Here is a 17,660-nt window from a genome sequence, read left to right as displayed (position 1 = left end):
TACTATTATTATTACTGTTAATCTTTTCGTTTTCTTTCTTTTAAGCACATTGAGTGACATTCTTTGTCTGATAATGTGCTATGAACTTGAACTCCACAGATCAGTGAATCTTTGTTTAGTGGGTATGGCTTCCCAATTTTGTCAGATCACTTTGTGTTACTGGTTCCCTACACACATCACAGTAACTTGTAGATGTGGTTGAAGACCACATGGTGTCCATTTTGTTGTAGTGGCAGATCACTCTGGTTGGTTCTTTTTTTGTGTTGCAATTGTATTTGTTCTACTTGTGTTGAACCTTTTGGTTGTGACTGTTGCACTCCACTTTTGTGTTGATCTCCTTTGTTGCTGTATGTATTATAGGAATGCAGTAATGTTTGTTTTGTTTGTTCTGTTCACCTCATGGTAGGTAGCCATTTTGACTAGTGGGAATGGCAACCACTTGTATGGCTACTTATTTGACTGCTCAATTTAAATCCGGTGGCAGCACCTTAATTGGCCCATGTTTGTAAGATCTCGTTTGAACCACCTTGGCCCTAGTTAACACCTCTTAAGTCAGCGGCAGTCCCAAAATTGTTTTTGATTTTTTATTACAAATCGTTTGCTGGAGGTTGTCTCCTTTTGTGTGGCTATTATGCCTTAGTAATGTTGAACGTCAGACTGTTTGTTATCTATATTAGTCCACATGGCCACAAGTTGTGGTTCATTTTGTTTGGTGGACTGAGTTTTGGTCTGTGCATTGAACACATTCGTATGTAAGCATATAGCTTTGTCTGTAGTTTTTGCAATTGTGTGAAGTTCCCTGATGGGACTCCGGTAGATTGTTTGTCTGTCTGTATTTTTCATACTGATGGTGGTGGCATGTTTTCTGCGCTTTTATAGCTCAGGTTTAGTTACAAGAACACTCAAAAGAAAACCATGGTCTGATGACTCCTGACTGTAAACAAAAGACAATAAGGTTATGTGAGTCTTCTCGAGTCTTCTACACTCCCTGGGCCTGTTTCTAATAACATGCAATAACCCGCCACCAAACACCACCCGCTCAGATAAATAGAAATAAAGGATAAGTGCTTTACAGACAACCTATGTAGCACTCACATATGTATGTGAGTGCTAACTTAACGAAAGTACAATTCAAACAAAGGAAAAATGGCGAGGCGAGGCGACGACGCAGTGCCACGCTGCCAGAAGTTCAGCTCTGTGAGAGGCGAGAGTGAGGAACGAAAAGAGAGGCCTCCTCCTCGGACGCGGCCGTCTTATATAGGCCCTGCCCCGCCCCGCAATCGGCCCACACTCGGGATGATCTAAAGAGGGAGACAGAGACACAAGACAACCCACGCGCCACAGCGCGTAGTAGAGATGTTTTTAAGAGCTGTTGAAGCTAACTGAAACTATCAACATTTCATTTGTCACCCTGGAGGGTAGATCAATGTGATCAGAGTCCACTCAATTTTACAGATTCTTGATGGCTTAGAGATGTTAGAGCACAATAGTTATTAGAAGAAACTTAAAATGTGGGATTATAATACATCAAAACCAGTGTTTTTTGGGATTTTGATGTTTTACAGTGGAAGCATACTTCTACTTTATCATTTTGAAAATGGTAAGAATAAATAAAAATGCTTTGCTTTTACAAGGGGTGAAATATTTTATTGACACACGATTGTTACATCAGCTTTAGCAAACATGCCATGCCTAACAGGAATCCATGATGCGCCTCATGCTCTGGAACCTCATGTTGCTCATTCCCATCTCCCTGAAGCTTCTGTACTCGCCAGGCCTCATGTACATCATTCTACCTCTGAAGTGGGGCTGCTCATACATGAGCCAGTGGCCATCCATAACATGGCAGGACTGGCAGTCAGACATACGGTAGCGGTCCTGGATGGAGTCACAGTCATCATTCAGCTCCATCATCTGACCACCGAAGTTCTCCCTCTCGTAGATCCTCATTCTGTACTGTCCTCTGTGCTGTTTTGGAGATGAGTAGTTGTTTTACATTAAGGATGTATTACTTTAATCATGTAGATGGAAATGACTGAATATAGATTGTTTTAAAAGATTACCATGGGGATGTTGCGGCAGGATCTGATGCAGTCGCTCATGCCCATCATGCGCATGTAGTCAGAGTACTCGCCCCTCCTCATGAAGTACTGGTTACCCATGAAGTTGGGACGGTCATAGACCATGAAGCAGCCGCTCTCCACCCTGCAGGAGTGGCAGCGGCTGAGGTAGGAAGACATGTCGGGACAGTCAGTGGTGGTCTCATAGAACCGACCCTGGAAGTTCCTGTCCTCGTAGAAGATGATCTGAACAAGACAAAATAGCTTGCTTGAATATGGATAAAATGTTAAACATATCTGAATATAAATGTTAAACATAGCCTAACTGAATTGCTGTGACATTAGCTAGTGTTTTTGCAGTATATTATTACTTGGCCAATAATGTTTATTTCTGACCAATGGCTGCAATTGAAAGTATCCTACCACTGGATTTAGTTTAACTAATGTAACATAACGTACAACAAAATGTATAAACCAATTTTTGAATAAAAATAATTTGCAAAAAGACTACTGTTTCAACCCTGGGAACTCAACTCACCTTTCCGTGCATGGTTGCGGTTATTCTGAGCTTGACTGTACCGATTATGGGGCTGCGGTCTGTTTTATACCTAATGTGACACCCAGAGAATTGATGGTCCCATTGTATCAAAGGCCTTAGTCAGCTGCATGCTATAGTAAATCCTACTGTTTGTCACTATAGACAAGAAAGGGTTATTATTCCAAGCCCTGTGACGGAGTAAAAGAGAATTTTCTGCTCTAAACACCATTTTAGGGAAGACATACCATTTTCCCCATAACACACAAAATCTGTACAAAGACATACTCTGAGACTAAATATTTTTATGTACCCTTGAAGCTGGGCATATGTATGATCATAGTGACAGGCAAGTATAGAAACATTGACTTGTATTGATTGTAATTTATATGTGACATGAATTGATCTACCCATCTAACAAAGAAATGCTGATCACCTTTTGACCTAACAACTTGTAGCAGTGGAACTTTTATTTGCTCAAGCAACAACATGGCATTACAATATATCTTTGAAGTTGTCTTGCAAAGTTGGAAAGATTGTCTCACACACAACCTAAAGTTGTGTATTTATGAAAACACACACACCCTTTGAAGCTCATTTTCAGTTAAATTATTCAGGGCCATTAGTTAGATTTTGTCATGATATTTTAATACCGTAAAACTTAATAATAGCCGAGTCCCAAATAGACGCCTGTCTCTTTTAAACGCTTGGCGTGGCTACAGGTTTGGGTTAAAAGCCGGTCTCCAATAGAGGTCTGGTCTGTTTTTTAGTTTCGGGTTGTATTTAATCTTCTAAAACCCATCATGTCGTTTGTTTAAAGCCGAATTCACACCAAAGATTCGCAATGACACGAAAGCGTTGCTGAAAGGAGGTTGCAGCGGTGTGAATTAGATGTTGCACGCCGTCGCAAAACATTCACCATGTCTAGTCACAGTTGCAAGGTTTTAGAATGTTGCATCAAGTTGCTGGTAGAATGTTGCAGCTCATCTCAAAACATCATATGGTGTGAATTGGACTTAAGTATGGTGCAGACTGCGCACGCTAACGTTATGATTGCCAATGTCCGGCAATTACCGGACAACGCAAACCCTGCACTACATATAGGCTTGGGCTACTCAGTTCGTCTTAACATGTCTGTTCTTTGCTACTTGTGAGTGTCTTGCAGTCTATGATACCTGCATAGTGTTTTGGGGTATCATTGATGAAGACATTTGAAGATGAGGAAGAGGTTGAGTAAGATAGTGAGGAAATGTATAGGCCTAAGTAACGAGCTTATGATACATTTGTAAGATTAGTCATGTAAGCCAGGGGTCCCCAACCTTTTATGTATGGACCGGTTTGATTCCCATTTTTTTTTTCACGGACCGGTGGGGGGGTTCGGGGGTTCCATGTTCCGTTTTGTTCATGCATTACTTGAAAAGAACTAGCTCCAGTTATGTATGAACAGTGAAGGTAACAAACTCTTAAAAATGTGAAAAACGTGAACTTGAAGAAGTGAAATTAAATTAAACAACTTGAAGCTACATCTTTCATGTGTGAACATGCTTAACAAAATATGTAACAAAACATGGGAACTAAACGTGCATTACGAATATAATCAGTGGGAGCCCTGTGCTTGTTTCCCTGCAACAAGAAGGTTCCATCTGGGGGTGATGGAAGACAGTGACACCCTCAGTGGGTTTGAAATGTCCAGTCGATTGCGCAATTTGGTCTTAGTTGCATTGCCGAAAACCTGGCCTCGCATAGATACGTGGTGGGAAATGGTAGCAACGTTTTCAGCGCTTTTACGGCTATCTCGGGATATTCTGCTTTGGTTTTCATCCAAAAACCTGCCAGAGAGGTTTCCTCATAGCCTACACACTCTTAAGACCACCGTCATTTGCAATTTCGATCAACTGCTCTTCCTCCTGCGCTGACAAGTTAGGACTATTCGGGATATTAACAAATGGGTTGCGGACCCACTCATTGGTTTGCCGTGGATCTTTGGAGGATGGGAAGTAACGCTCAAACTCATTTGAAAGTGCAACAAGGTGATCGCACACCAGCTGCGAGAAAGGGCCCTGCCTCAGTCTCTCCCAAAACCCTCACTATTGTTTGGAACATATCAAATACACCCCGATCCACTTGTCGTACCCACAAATCAAGCTTGGCTTTAAAAAATCTGCCAGTTTAAAGACAGTCGTCATTCTCCCCTGCAGTGACAGGTTGAGGTCATTAAGCATCCCGAATATGTCACACAGGTAAGCGAGTTTTGACACCCAGCCCTCATCACTAAAATATGCAGCTAAAGGTGACTTTTTTTCTGTAAGAAATCTCTGTAGCGGCTCTCGCAACTCAAGCACTCTGGCCAGTGACCTGCAACCAACCAACTTGGATAGCGTACCATGGTGACCCATTCACCCTATCTAACAACTGTGCCTCAATATTCAATATTACTCAATATTATCATCAATTCGCCTATGGACAGTGCTTGCAGAAAGCGGTACCTGAGCTATTTTTTTTAGCTGCAGCCTCCCCAAGGAGTTCATTGCACATGCCTTTACCAGCAGGCAGAATTAACTCTTCCCCAATAGTAAAGGGCTTCTTAGATTTAGCAATCCGACTAGCCACTATGAGGGTTTTAGCGCAGCCACGTTCACCGATGTGGTTGCTTTACACACTAGTTTTTTGTCCTTCTTGCTCGCGTTTCTTACGCTCAAAGAACTCAAGGGGTTTGTCTTTAAGTGTAGGATGCTTGGACTCTAGATGTCGAATTAGCTTTGATGGTTTCATTGCATCGTTTGACAACTTATCGCCAAATACCACACATAAAGGACTTGGTGCATGCGAGTCACCGGTCTCTGCGAAACCATATTTTAAATATGACTCGTCATATTTCGTATTGAATGACCCCTTCTTTTTCTTTGAGGTATCTGGCTCACCATCATCACTGGGTATTATTGCGAATGTGACATTATTGCGAATTAAATTGAGTTTATTTAGTTTGCATGCATTTTTTTTTTTTAAACGCTACGGCCCGGTTAGGAATGTCCCACGGCCCGGTACCTTTTAGGCCTATTATCACCCGGAGAGAAGACATACTCTTTTCTGATTGGCTGGTAAGGTGGCTATTAATTCTGAATAACGGGACACCTCTGAAGTAGATCTGGTAAAAAAAGTGCTATCACTTTTCGGGCCAAAGAAAGTTCTATAACTATTTCTTTCAGAAATATGTCACCTTTTTCAGCCCTTCTGCTTCTTCATTTTAGCTCTTAAGGAGCTCTGTCTATCTTGTTCTTGTTGAACTCTATCTAATTCTATGGTACAGAATTGGTGCTTTGTATACTAAATGCCCATACTAGTTCCACAAATATTTTCAAGTTCCTACCAACTGCCCCTCATACCATTTAAGTCCTTTACAGTTATTTCTGAAAAACCTTTCCTTGTTTTATCCTTGATATTTTCATGCCCATGTGGAGAACTCAAATATTGACACAACATAGTGTCAAAAACAGTGGATACCAAATGTGTACCAAAAGTAAGTTTATAATACCCTTAATGCGACACGCCCAGGCCCATCCAGATTGACAGCTGGCCCACGCCCACCCACTCACAGATTAATGATATATTCAGATTAGTGCTGTCAAAATAACCCATTCATTTCGATTAATTTATTGTGAAAAAAGTAATGCATTAAAAAAAAAATAATGTTGCTTAATCGTATTCCATAGTGACCTTTGACCAAGTGCAGTTCTAGTCACAGTGACTGTAGTGACTCAAGGAGACAGACGAGAAAGTGCTGCTTGGTCCAGTGAATGGAACATTTACTTTTAAAAAAACGCCAAGATGGAACTGTTGACTGGAGCGTCGCTCTCTGCAAAGCAACCCAAAGGTACGAGCTAGCACACCCCTTTATGATAAATAATAGCCTAAATAACGCTAGCAGCCAGCCTTGTCAAGACACTCCTGACCAGGCGTTTGGACACAAACTTACTGTTCAGGCTAGTTACTCTACCTATGACAGACTAACTAACTAACTGACTAATTCATTGACAGTGAGTGGAAACTTCAGTCATTTGCATTTAGGCTACCATGCTAAAAACTGACACCAGGCACTACGCTAATAACTGCGCCCAACAGTGAAAATGATAATAAGAGACGTTAAACTTTAAAGTTTATAATGTTGGTTTGGCTATTCATTGATTCACTCATTTGCCAAAGTACTGTAGCGTTCACCGGTATTAAGATACATGCAAGGAAAGTTACTATTCAGTTGTCGTTTTAATTGCATTTGTTGTCGGCCACAATCACGCCTCACAATCTTCTTCACGGAACACACGCACGTCCAAAGATTCTGTTCACACAGGCACTGTTCCCTCAAACACACTCACATTGCCAGAAAGGGGTGGCACCCAAACAAGGGCCCAGGTAATACAGCCTATAGTACAGTACACTCATTAACATGCCAAAACTTAACATTGCTGAACAATTTAAATGAATTAATCACAGAGTATGTACTGTAATTAATTAGATTTTTTTCCCCCTGGCAAATATTGATTTAAAGGGGTGGTTCAGGATTTTGGACATAAGACCTTATTTCCAAGTAAGCAAGTGTGATATTTATCAGTGGAGACCGTTTTCAGCACGTTTCATCCAGTCCTTCTAATTGCAGAGTTCGCAGGTGCTAGGCTAGCGCAAGTCAACGGTATGTGCTAGCCTGCCACTAAAGACAGTCTTACCCACTCCAAAGCACACCTGAGGCAAATAAATTATAACGCCAGACTATCGATGTAAATGTCTATAAACATTTAAATTTAAACATGTAAATAAACATTTTTATTTGCATCACAGCTCTCAAAAATGTTTCTTATAATACCTACCAAGCCTTTCCATATCTCCACAATGATTCTAGACTGCACCTTTTTAGCAGCAATCCGGGTTTTGAGGCAGGAACTATTATTTGCCATCACTCAGTGGCCTTGTGCTCACTTTTTTGACGGCTTGAGGTCTGGACTCTGGCTGAGCCACTCTAAAATGTTTATGTTGTTCTATGTTAACCATTTCTAGCCCTGTTGGGCCTTGATAAGCACAGGTTTGTTTACACGGACAGCGAATAGAAAGCATGCTTGCTGAACTTTATATAAGATGAAGAATAAAAGCATATTGCCTAAATATTTTGATACCAAGTCTGGATTGTTTTCATCTAGAGGTGAAGCGGGTTTACCTAAAAACTGATGTAGGCTGAAGTTAGGTTAAACATTTGGCTAGTCACTGTAAGGTTAGGTTAGGCTTACAGTACATCGACTGCACAAACAATTCGTTTAGATTTAGATTAAAGTGAGATTACCTACTCATAGGCTACATTATGACAGGGGAGGGCAATCATTTCCCCCAAAGGTCAGAGGATAATAACTTTGATAAAGTAGCCTAAGCTGCGGGCCGCACATTGGACGATTCACTGAAATACAATGCACAAAATGCATTGTGTTAGATGTTAACTGACAAGAAAGTAGCCTGTAGATACATGACGGATTAGCTAGGCTAGGCTACTTTATAGTATTTTATCTTTGAACTGACACAAGAAAATGAGATGTCTCCTGTATTGCACACAGGAAATTCAGTCTGTTTTTCTCTGCCAAAAGTTAACTATTTTCAAGCACCTAGTGTCTTTGTTTCAATGTCTTACTATACGGCTCTGGGTTTGCTTGTCCTCCGAGTTCGTCCTTCACAACGGATGTTAGGGGCCTGAAACCGGTCATTTGATGAATGAGGCCCATTGATTATTCCACCAAAAATTGAGTAGAACTTCTAATATACTGTCCTTTAGGGTCCTACCGAAGTAAGTTGAAAGAAGGAATTGGAAACAGATTTTTCAGACAGTCAGTGTATACTTGATTGATTTATTATATCAAAATATGTGTCATTGCTTAAAACCAGGAATGCATGATACGCCTCATGCTCATGCACTTCATTCCCATGTTTCTGAAGCTTCTGTACTCTCCAGGAGCCATGTACATCATTTTGCCTCTGAAGTGGGGCTGCTCGTACATGAGCCAGTGGCCATCCATAACATTGCAGGACATGCAGTCAGACATACGGTAACGGTCCATGATGGAGTCACAGTCATCCATCAGCTCGTGCATGGTGCCACCGTAGTTCTCCCTCTCGTAGATCCTCATTCTGTACTGTCCTCTGTGCTGTAGAGTATAGATATTAAAGCTTATGAAGCAATTCACTCCTCACTACACAAGCCTCATGAATCATCAGTAAAATAAAAAAGAAAATTACCATGGGGATCATGCGGCAGGATCTGATGCAGTCGTTCATGCCCATCATGCTCATGTAGTCTGAATACTCGCCCCTCCTCATGAGGAACTGGTTACCCATGAAGTTGGGTCGGTCATAGACCATAAAACAACCCCTCTCGACCTTGCAAGAGTGGCAACGGCCAAGGTAGGAGGACATATCAGCACAGTCGCTCATGCACTCATAGGAGCGACCCTGGAAGTTCCTGTCCTCGTAGAAGATGACCTGAGACATTACAAGAATAAATTAAACAAAGGTAGAATGCCACTTTTATCCTAATTTAAAGGTGCTTTTACTGACAAGAAATAGATTGTAAATATTTATGAATTCTGGCTTACCTTCCCCATGCCCATCATACCAGTAGTAGTCATTTTTGTTACTACTTCAACTCAGGCTGCTGTAGCTGTGCTGATGGTCTGTGAGTGTTAACCCTTACTTTTATACTCAACAAAACTAAACCAAATTGTGCCCTGTATTGTCTCTAAACCTCTAACTCAGCAACAATACACAGAGGCCCATGGAAAGGTGAGGGCCTATAGAGAGGCAGAGTGCTTTCTCTACGTTTCCGTTTGAACAGGTTCTGCAGGCTTTTCCCAAGTCTACTTACCAAATCTTCAAAACCACTGTTCTCGCTTAAGCACAGGTTCTGTAAGGCTCCATAATGGGGTGTCTAAAGACTTAGTTATTTTATTTAGTTTTACTGGTCTTATTTAGTTTTCTAATTGTATAATAAATATACTGATATATAACACTTTTAGCATATCACATTAAGAAAACATGATTAAATAGAACTTTGATTGGTTGTAAGCCATTAAACCATTGAAAGACTCAGTTCTTTCAGTATTAATGAATCACTTCACTAGTAGCCCTACAGTGTACTTCTTACACCTTAACTTAGAAGGATTTTGACCTATATAGTGGCCATACCATTTAATTTCACAGTGCAATTGGTGGCGTACCACATAAGAAGCCAAAAAGTAGCAGAAGCTTATTTATATATTATTTTTAGTCGTGGGCACTGAAAGTGTATCACAAATAATATCAAGAGGTTGTTCTCCACTTTCTTGCTTTACTTTACCATGCTGGTAAATTTGAATGATTTTTACCGTAGCCTACTTTGGTGCTCATGGTTTCTATAAAATAATTAAAAATAGGCCTGTCAAAATAACTGATTCATTTTGATGAATTAATTTGAGAAAAAATAACTGATTAAACAAATAGCGCAGATTAATCGATTCCGTATGACCTTTGACACCGAGCCATTCTAGTCAGTAACCATTAGACTGTAAAATGAAGGAGAAGAAAATGTGCTGCCTAGTTCATTGATGGGAACATTTACTTTTAAAAAACAGCCTGATGTTGTTGATAAAAATAAAGTGTTGATTAAAATAAAGTCCTCTGCAATGACTGCAGCAAGGAATTTGCATATCACTGGAGTTCGTCAACTCTAAAGTCACACATCAATGCAAAGAAATAGTGTTGACATTGAGGCAAGTGTTAATTTATTTTCATTGTGTCCCCTAGGTTATATCTGTGGCCTTAAATGCCTTGTATGTGAAAAAAAACTTCTTCCCGAAGCACTCAGCATATTAGGTAATATATATAGATTATTATGGCCATTATTTGAACAGTGAAAATAATAATAAAAGTTTTTGAACTTTAATGTCACTAATGCTGATTAGATAGATAGATAGATAGATACTTTATTGATCCCCAAGGGGAAATTCAAGAAAACATTGATTCATTGATTATTCAATGATTAATTTGAATTTGAATTTATATTTAAAATACTTTCACAGCAAAAATTATACATGTGATTAATTTAGATTCATTAATCACAGAGTATGTAATTAATTCAATTACATGTTTTAATCGATTGACAGCCCTAATTAAAAATGAAATATAAAACAATGGCCACTGAATGGCATGACAGCTCAGTTAGCCAAAATTTCTGGGGGGAGGTGGATTTGATCGCAATTGAAGCTAAATACCACCTTGACTGTCTTGTTAGTGGGTTTGATCCAGCAAGACATGCTGTGGGCACTATTGTTCTTCTTAAGTTTACTTTATTTATTAGTGGGTTTGATCCAGCAAGACCACAGCATGGCAAAGCCATGCTGGAGCAAGCCCACTATTGTTCTTCTAAAAGGAGAAACCGTTTAATACTTGTTACTTTCGAAATACTATAGCTCACTCCAAGTTGCATATGCATGCTGCACGTGAAAATGATCTTCTGCCCCCATTGCCCGCATTAGCCAATGAAAGAAAATACACGGAAAAACAAGCGAAAGAAGAAAACCTGGTTCTGTACCGTCATGACGATCGACCACCAGCTCACAGGCTGTAAGTACAAACAAACTTTTCCACCTAACGTCTGTTACAAAATAGCATGTTTATATTCTTCACGTTAGCATGCATGAAAAGGGTACAAGCTAGGCTTAGGCTAGCCTATATTACAGGAAGCTACACCAGGCACGTAACTGAAGTGTTCTGTTCGCGACGTGTAAAATCGGAGAATGTCTAATAGCAAGGGCTCTGGTAAAATCCATTAGAGGAATGGTCTATTTTCCCGAACGTAGCCTACAGGCCACTAACACGCCAGGTGTAGCTACTTCCATTGAGGCCTATTGGAAGCTAATTGTTGCAGTACATAACGCGAACGGAATGCTTCAGTTACGTGCCTGGTGTACTACACTCATAAGAAACTGACCGCACTACCCAGAGATTTGGCTTGTTGAACCTATAATCTTCTAACCTAAGCGTTAAACCACAAATAACTAGATGTACCGCAGAGCGGTACAAAATATGACCGCCGCCCAGTCCATCACGTTTTCCACAAAAATAAGTCACGCTGAAAGGCATATATGATTCTAACTGTCTCACTGAATTGCATTATGCACACTCAATTCTCACTGGTATCTGCTAGACAACAAGTACCAAAACATGATTAGTTCATAGATTTCACATGTAATATACATTTTATACAACCCCCACCCCCATCTTGCCTGTTCATAATTTTGAGAAATTCTTGAAATGTGTGCGTGTACATGTATGTTTATGTGTGTGTGTGTGTGTGTTTGCCTGTTTATGTGTGTGCATGTGCATGCATGCGTATATATATGTCTACTGTGTGAGTATGTGTCATACGTAGGATTACTGTGAATGTATGTGTGTGCGTGTGTATCTGTTTATGCACATGTGTGCATATGGAATGGGTTTACATGACCCCTGGAGGCAAACATACGTCACACATCCTACATAACATTGGTCATCCTAGGCCCTACGGTTCTCAAGATATTCACAGAAAACTATCTGCCCTACCCTCCTTTGGGGGGTCCAGTCCAGCGGGGGGGCTACAGATCAAAACGAAAAGCGATGGTTCCATGCTATCCATGTGGGGTTACATGCCCACCAAGTTTCGTGTACCCTGGTCTTTCAGTGTCCCGGGAATCCTTGTTGGTGTACGGTCACTATATGTACACATAAATTATTTGATTGTAAGGCCCCCCATGAACGAAAGTCCACAAACCACCAACAATAGTTCTCATTAAGAAGTCTTGCAGCACACATTCTCTGCTTCTGTAGGCATTTTGGTACAATTCCAGCAAAATATAGCTAGGTAAGTGTGTTTGCATTTAGATCTATATATATACAGTATATATATATATTCGGCTATGACCAAGTGGTCTTTCAATGATAGTATCATGGAATTCAAACCATAACTATCTATTCCGATAGGTGGCTGAACTGCATTTAGGGTGCTTACCTGTGTTGTGAAGTAAAATATCTACTAGGAAGATTGCAAAGACTTTTGACTGTGTAAAGAAATGGGTCTTTATTTTAAAACGTTTCCAACTGTTTATTACTTGAAAGCAAGATGACGATTGTCACAAACGTTTACCTCTTTTAGGAGAAATTTTAAGCTGACAGGCAATTGTTACCATTCTATTAAACCAACGTTCACCGACAAACGATCAGGAAGCGGTTCTTCTTCCTACTCTGATACTAGGGCATAAAAAAAAATAATTCTTGGGTTCCGGTTTCCGACCGACCCTGTCAATTTATGTGCGACCCAAATTTATTTTATGAGCTTGGGGAAGAAATAACACTAAATACATTAAATAAATCCACAAATAAAAGGCGAACTATAATTACATTAATTACCCCTTGCGTTATGTATAGGGATGAGCGTATTCTCTCTTTTACAAAGTAGCCTATGCACAGCTGTTCACGAAGACGATTGTTTTCGTCACTTACCAAGGCACTCGCAAATTTGACCAATCATCGTAGTTTTACCGTGAAATTTCACCTACCACAACAGTCCCTCGCGCAGAATATTGAGCCAGATGGCACACTTACTTCTGCACGTGTTCTAACGTGTTCGTTCCTAGAAGGCTAACGTTAATGATCTGCTTACTTGCATCTCTCAACCTGGTGTTGCTAACCTACCTAGGCCTACTTGGTTTACTGACATTTGAGTAGGCTATGCAACCCATTGGCAAACGTTTACCTGGATATGTCCTTTTAGCTTATGTCATGTTTGCTAGCTTGTGGGGTTAGTTTGAGTAGTGCTACCAAAATCATAGAAATTAAAAAAATTGCAAGACATTTACCTCTTCTATGATCCAAGAATGATTTCATTCGAGTTGTTTTTATTTTGTTTAACATTTATTTTAACTAATGACATAGAAGACATTCCCAATTGCATCCACATATCGTAATGCACTATGCAAAAAGTGATTTACACTCGTAGCCGAACACAGTGAGATGCAAGCCTTCCAATCCAATCAGAAATGTAATTAGGCTACTCTCACGTCCTTAAAGGGGCAGGCAGTCAATTAGACGTACACCACCAATGTAATGACATTAAACAGAAGTGTAGTCAAATAGTTTAAATCAATATGAAATTACTAGATACTTACTTGGCTATTAGTAATTATGCAGGCCACAGACTATGAATTATTAAAAAGATATGAATTACAAAATATATGAATGTATTGAAACATACGACATGATGCCATCTCTTTAGGTGACAGTTCTACGAAAGGTTACAGTGGGCATCGCTTTCAAATGACCACTTCATTCGCGCATTACGCGGCGTGAAGCTGCGAGAAGCTTTAGTACCACTTTCAGCAACTGTGCGTCGCTCTGCCACTGTACATCGCTCTGCCTGCCGTCCCTTACATAATTGTTGCCGAGAGTAATCCCAGCCTACGAATTCAATAACAAAATAAATCATGCATAATTAAACATTACCTCGATTTAGGCTACTTGGGTATGGCTTAAGGCTTGACTACACGAAAACTCGAAATCGAAATTTGCCGTCTACATTATTGTCAGTGTTGGGGTTAACGCAACTACGCAAATCAAAACAGTGGTGTGATAATTGAGCCAGTAGCCTAGAGAAATAACTGTTCAGAATTAATCTGTAGCCTTGGGTAGGCTTCTGCAGAAAACAATGTTGTTGCCGATTTAATACTATCTGGCGACGTTTTTAACAGGCTACGCAATAGAGGCTTAGACAACTATGACCCACGTTTTGGTTTCGTAAATTAATTTGCCCTACTTCTTGACTGCAATGTAGTCAATTGACTGCTTGACATGTCATTTTTATTTTTCTGTAAACAATTACATCTGCTTTATGCCGCAGAATTACATTCATATTTGGCTGACTGCAGACGCGCCACTTCCCTCCCCATATTCCAATATTAAGATAGTATAAAGTGCTTTTTGTATAGGCTACTATCATAAAAAAAAAATAGTTAAAACGAATAGCTATTTGCAATTTGACAAAACACCTGGTCCTCATTTTGCGAATGCGAGGACGATATGAGCCTGTTGCATTTAGTTAGATGTCCGAGTCACACATAATGTTTGAAAACCACTGGCTCGTAATCACAATAATTTAACACACGACAGTTGGATAACCTACTTCATCATGTCCCCATGCCTACATTTTTGTGAGTAGCATAGAGATCGTTAAAAACAATAAAGTATGGCTCTCCGTTTGGGACATCGAAAACTTTTTTTAATTTTTAATAGACTACCGTCGAAGATGCTGACTTGCAAAAGCCTCGGGATAACACGTTATCTCCACTATCATCAGTCATGCCCCTTGATCAAAGTGGGGAATGAAATAAAAGTTTGATAACCACTGGCTTAACAAGTTACCTGCAGTCCAGAACACAGAATCTATTGCAATATTCTGATGATCGGCGATGATATCGGCAAATGTTTGTTTTCCAAAGTAAGAATTTCACTTCACCATGCACCTTCAACCATACCTGGCCTACCTGGTATCATTACAAACATTATTCTGTGTCCTAAAACTGGCATATTTTATGGCATTGTGTCATGTAAGTTCGTTGCAAAATCTAGAGAAATGTGTGAGGTGGTCAGCGGGGGACAATTGAGACACACATTGGATTGTGTTATTACTTGAACATTCCACACTATCCACAGCTGTGGTAGGCCTATCAGGGGCAGGAGGATTACTGTCAGCGCAGGCTTTATATAAAATTCGTCAACAGAAGGCCTCGAATGTTGTCTTGTTTGTGGAGCGCTTTGCTTCGCTTCTGTAATTTCGGCTTCATTGAAAATGAGGGCTTCCCTCAATGACCCTCCGAGAATAAATAAAGGTTGAATGAATGAATGAATGAATGCATGCTTGCCCAAAATAAATGCATGTGGTTTGCGCAGCCTACAGTAAATAACAGACCCGCCAGAATGTGCGTTATGATGCTTTTTTACGAGCAAGATGTTTTTGGTACCCTACGCACACTGCATGTTCTTAAATAACAATGATCATCAGTAATATTCGACCATTAATTTGGGTAAATGGGCAAGCGTGACCACCTTGATTGGCTGATTGGCTGATGATTGTAACGCGGGCATGATTCCAAACACCTCCCTTACGATGATGAGTGACAGGTCTCAGAATGCGTGCGCTACACAAGGACGGAAGATGATGAATAACTGGGGCCGTAGGCTATTCACAAAGGCTTTTATCTTACTACTAGGAGTAGGCTACTCCTAAATCGCACTTAAAGATTTTAGATTGGAGTTTTCTCTTAAAAGTTATTCACAAAGCCTTTCAGACAACTCCTAAACTAGGAGTGAGTCTTCGTGGCTATGGATGACGTCATTACTCATGCACGAGACATGCACTGAAGTGACCACCTTGATTGGCTGACGATTGTAACGCGGGAATTCCAAACACCTCTCTTCCGATGATGACTGACAGGTGACAGGTCGGAGAATGCGTGCGCTACACAAGTAGTGTGAAGGACGGAAGATGATTAATAACTGAATAAAAAGGCCTAGCCTAAATGAATAAAGAGTAAGGCAAAACAAATAGCTTAGTAGCCTAATGAAACATAGGCCTATGGATTGATGCAGTAGCCTACCTTTGCAACATTTATTAAATTAATCTGTCACCATATCCCTAGGCTACGTTTGCAAAGAGGAGAACATTTTCATTTGATTCACAATGAAACGTTACATTTCATTTCCATGTTAACAATGAGTAGTTTGTGTTGTTGTTGGTGGCGTTATTGCATCCCTTTTATGAATGCAAAATTGTTCCCTCGCAATTGGAAGCTCCTGTTGCGCATAGGCTATTTCAAAACATCGCAACGTAAAATGCCACAAAAAAGCTGTTTATGAATAGGTCTTAGTGAGTTAGGAGTCCTCTCGACTTAAGCTGTCCCAGACTTAGGTGCTACTTTTAGGTCTAAAATGCTTCGTGAATTACTTTTTGTGAAAAAATTAGGAGTCCTAAAGTTAGGAGTGACACGCCCATTATTTTTAGGAGTTGCTCCTAAATTCGCCAGTTAGGAGCTACTTTTAGCCTTAAAATTCTTTGTGAATATGGCCCCTGAATAAAAAGGCCTAGCCTAAATGAATCAAGGCAAAACAAATAGCCTAGTAGCCCAATGAAACATACGGATTGATGTAGTATCTTGTAACATTATTAAATTATTCTGTTACTATGCCTACGTTTGCAAAAGAGAACATTTTAATTTGATTCACAATAATGTTACATTTAATTTACATGTTGACAATGACTAGCCTAGTTTTGGTTGTTGTTGGCGGCGTTCTTGCATGTTAGTTATGCCTACAATGCAAAATTGCTTCCTCGCGATTGGAAGCTCCTGTAGCTGCATAGGATTTCAAAACCGCAGGTTTGTGAATAGGTCTGTGAGTAAGGAGTCCTCTTGACTTCTTTTAAGCTGTCAGAGGTGGGAAGGTGTGATTTTTTGGGGGAAGGGCCGGATTAACTGGGCACAATTGTCTGATGGCCCCCCTTCCCCCCAGCCAACGTGAATCGGGTGGTTAGTTAATAGGCCTATCGTGAAGATTTTTCCTGCCATCTAAAGCACGAGCGCATCTGTGAGGCCAAGCCTCACCAAGTAGCTCGCTTGTTTACAACTAACATTCCATTTAATTAAACTGCTTTATAGGCTATGCCGAAATAGTTTTCAACATTTTGAATATTAGTGTCGGGTGAATTGAAATGTTCTCAAAGTAGCCTTATGGCTGAAAGCTGCTTGGGACACCCCCCCCCCCCCCCCCCTTCCTGCACTCATTGTTTCAAAAGGAGTAATTTTGGCTTTGTCAGAACTGAAGAGCTGTGGACGGCACGGCACGGTATGCCCAATGAAAATAAATTAACGCAACGCAACGCAACACAACACAACACAGACCCCGCTTCTCTCGCGTCAGTCACTGACATGAACGAAACACAGAACCCGCTTCTCTCACGGCAGTCACTGACAGTA

The 17,660-nt window shown here is 40.3% G+C and overlaps 3 protein-coding genes across 4 annotated transcripts in view; 1 reads left to right on the top strand and 2 right to left on the bottom strand.

Moving 5' to 3' along the window:
* LOC121700683 (gamma-crystallin M2-like) overlaps positions 1-17,660 on the top strand; it is a 222,207-nt gene that overhangs the window by 32,450 nt on the left and 172,097 nt on the right. The window lies entirely within an intron of this gene.
* LOC121700658 (gamma-crystallin M3-like) lies at positions 1,645-2,620 on the bottom strand. Its single transcript, XM_042083786.1, has 3 exons — positions 2,599-2,620; positions 2,064-2,306; positions 1,645-1,968 (listed from the first exon to the last, which is right to left on the bottom strand). Exons 1-3 carry the CDS (start codon positions 2,608-2,610, stop codon positions 1,693-1,695), a joined length of 531 nt encoding a protein of 176 aa, XP_041939720.1. The 5' UTR covers positions 2,611-2,620; the 3' UTR covers positions 1,645-1,692.
* On the bottom strand, positions 8,478-9,397 carry LOC121700614 (gamma-crystallin M2-like). The gene is made up of 3 exons (XM_042083707.1): positions 9,219-9,397; positions 8,863-9,105; positions 8,478-8,771 (listed from the first exon to the last, which is right to left on the bottom strand). The coding sequence occupies exons 1-3, from the start codon at positions 9,249-9,251 to the stop codon at positions 8,502-8,504; spliced, it is 546 nt and encodes a 181-aa protein (XP_041939641.1). The 5' UTR covers positions 9,252-9,397; the 3' UTR covers positions 8,478-8,501.

Source organism: Alosa sapidissima, chromosome 2 (genome assembly GCF_018492685.1).
Source record: "Alosa sapidissima isolate fAloSap1 chromosome 2, fAloSap1.pri, whole genome shotgun sequence".
Classification (NCBI taxonomy): Eukaryota; Metazoa; Chordata; class Actinopteri; order Clupeiformes; family Clupeidae; genus Alosa; species Alosa sapidissima.
Note: the sequence above shows the minus strand (reverse complement) of the source record. Positions and strands in the feature narration are given on the sequence as shown.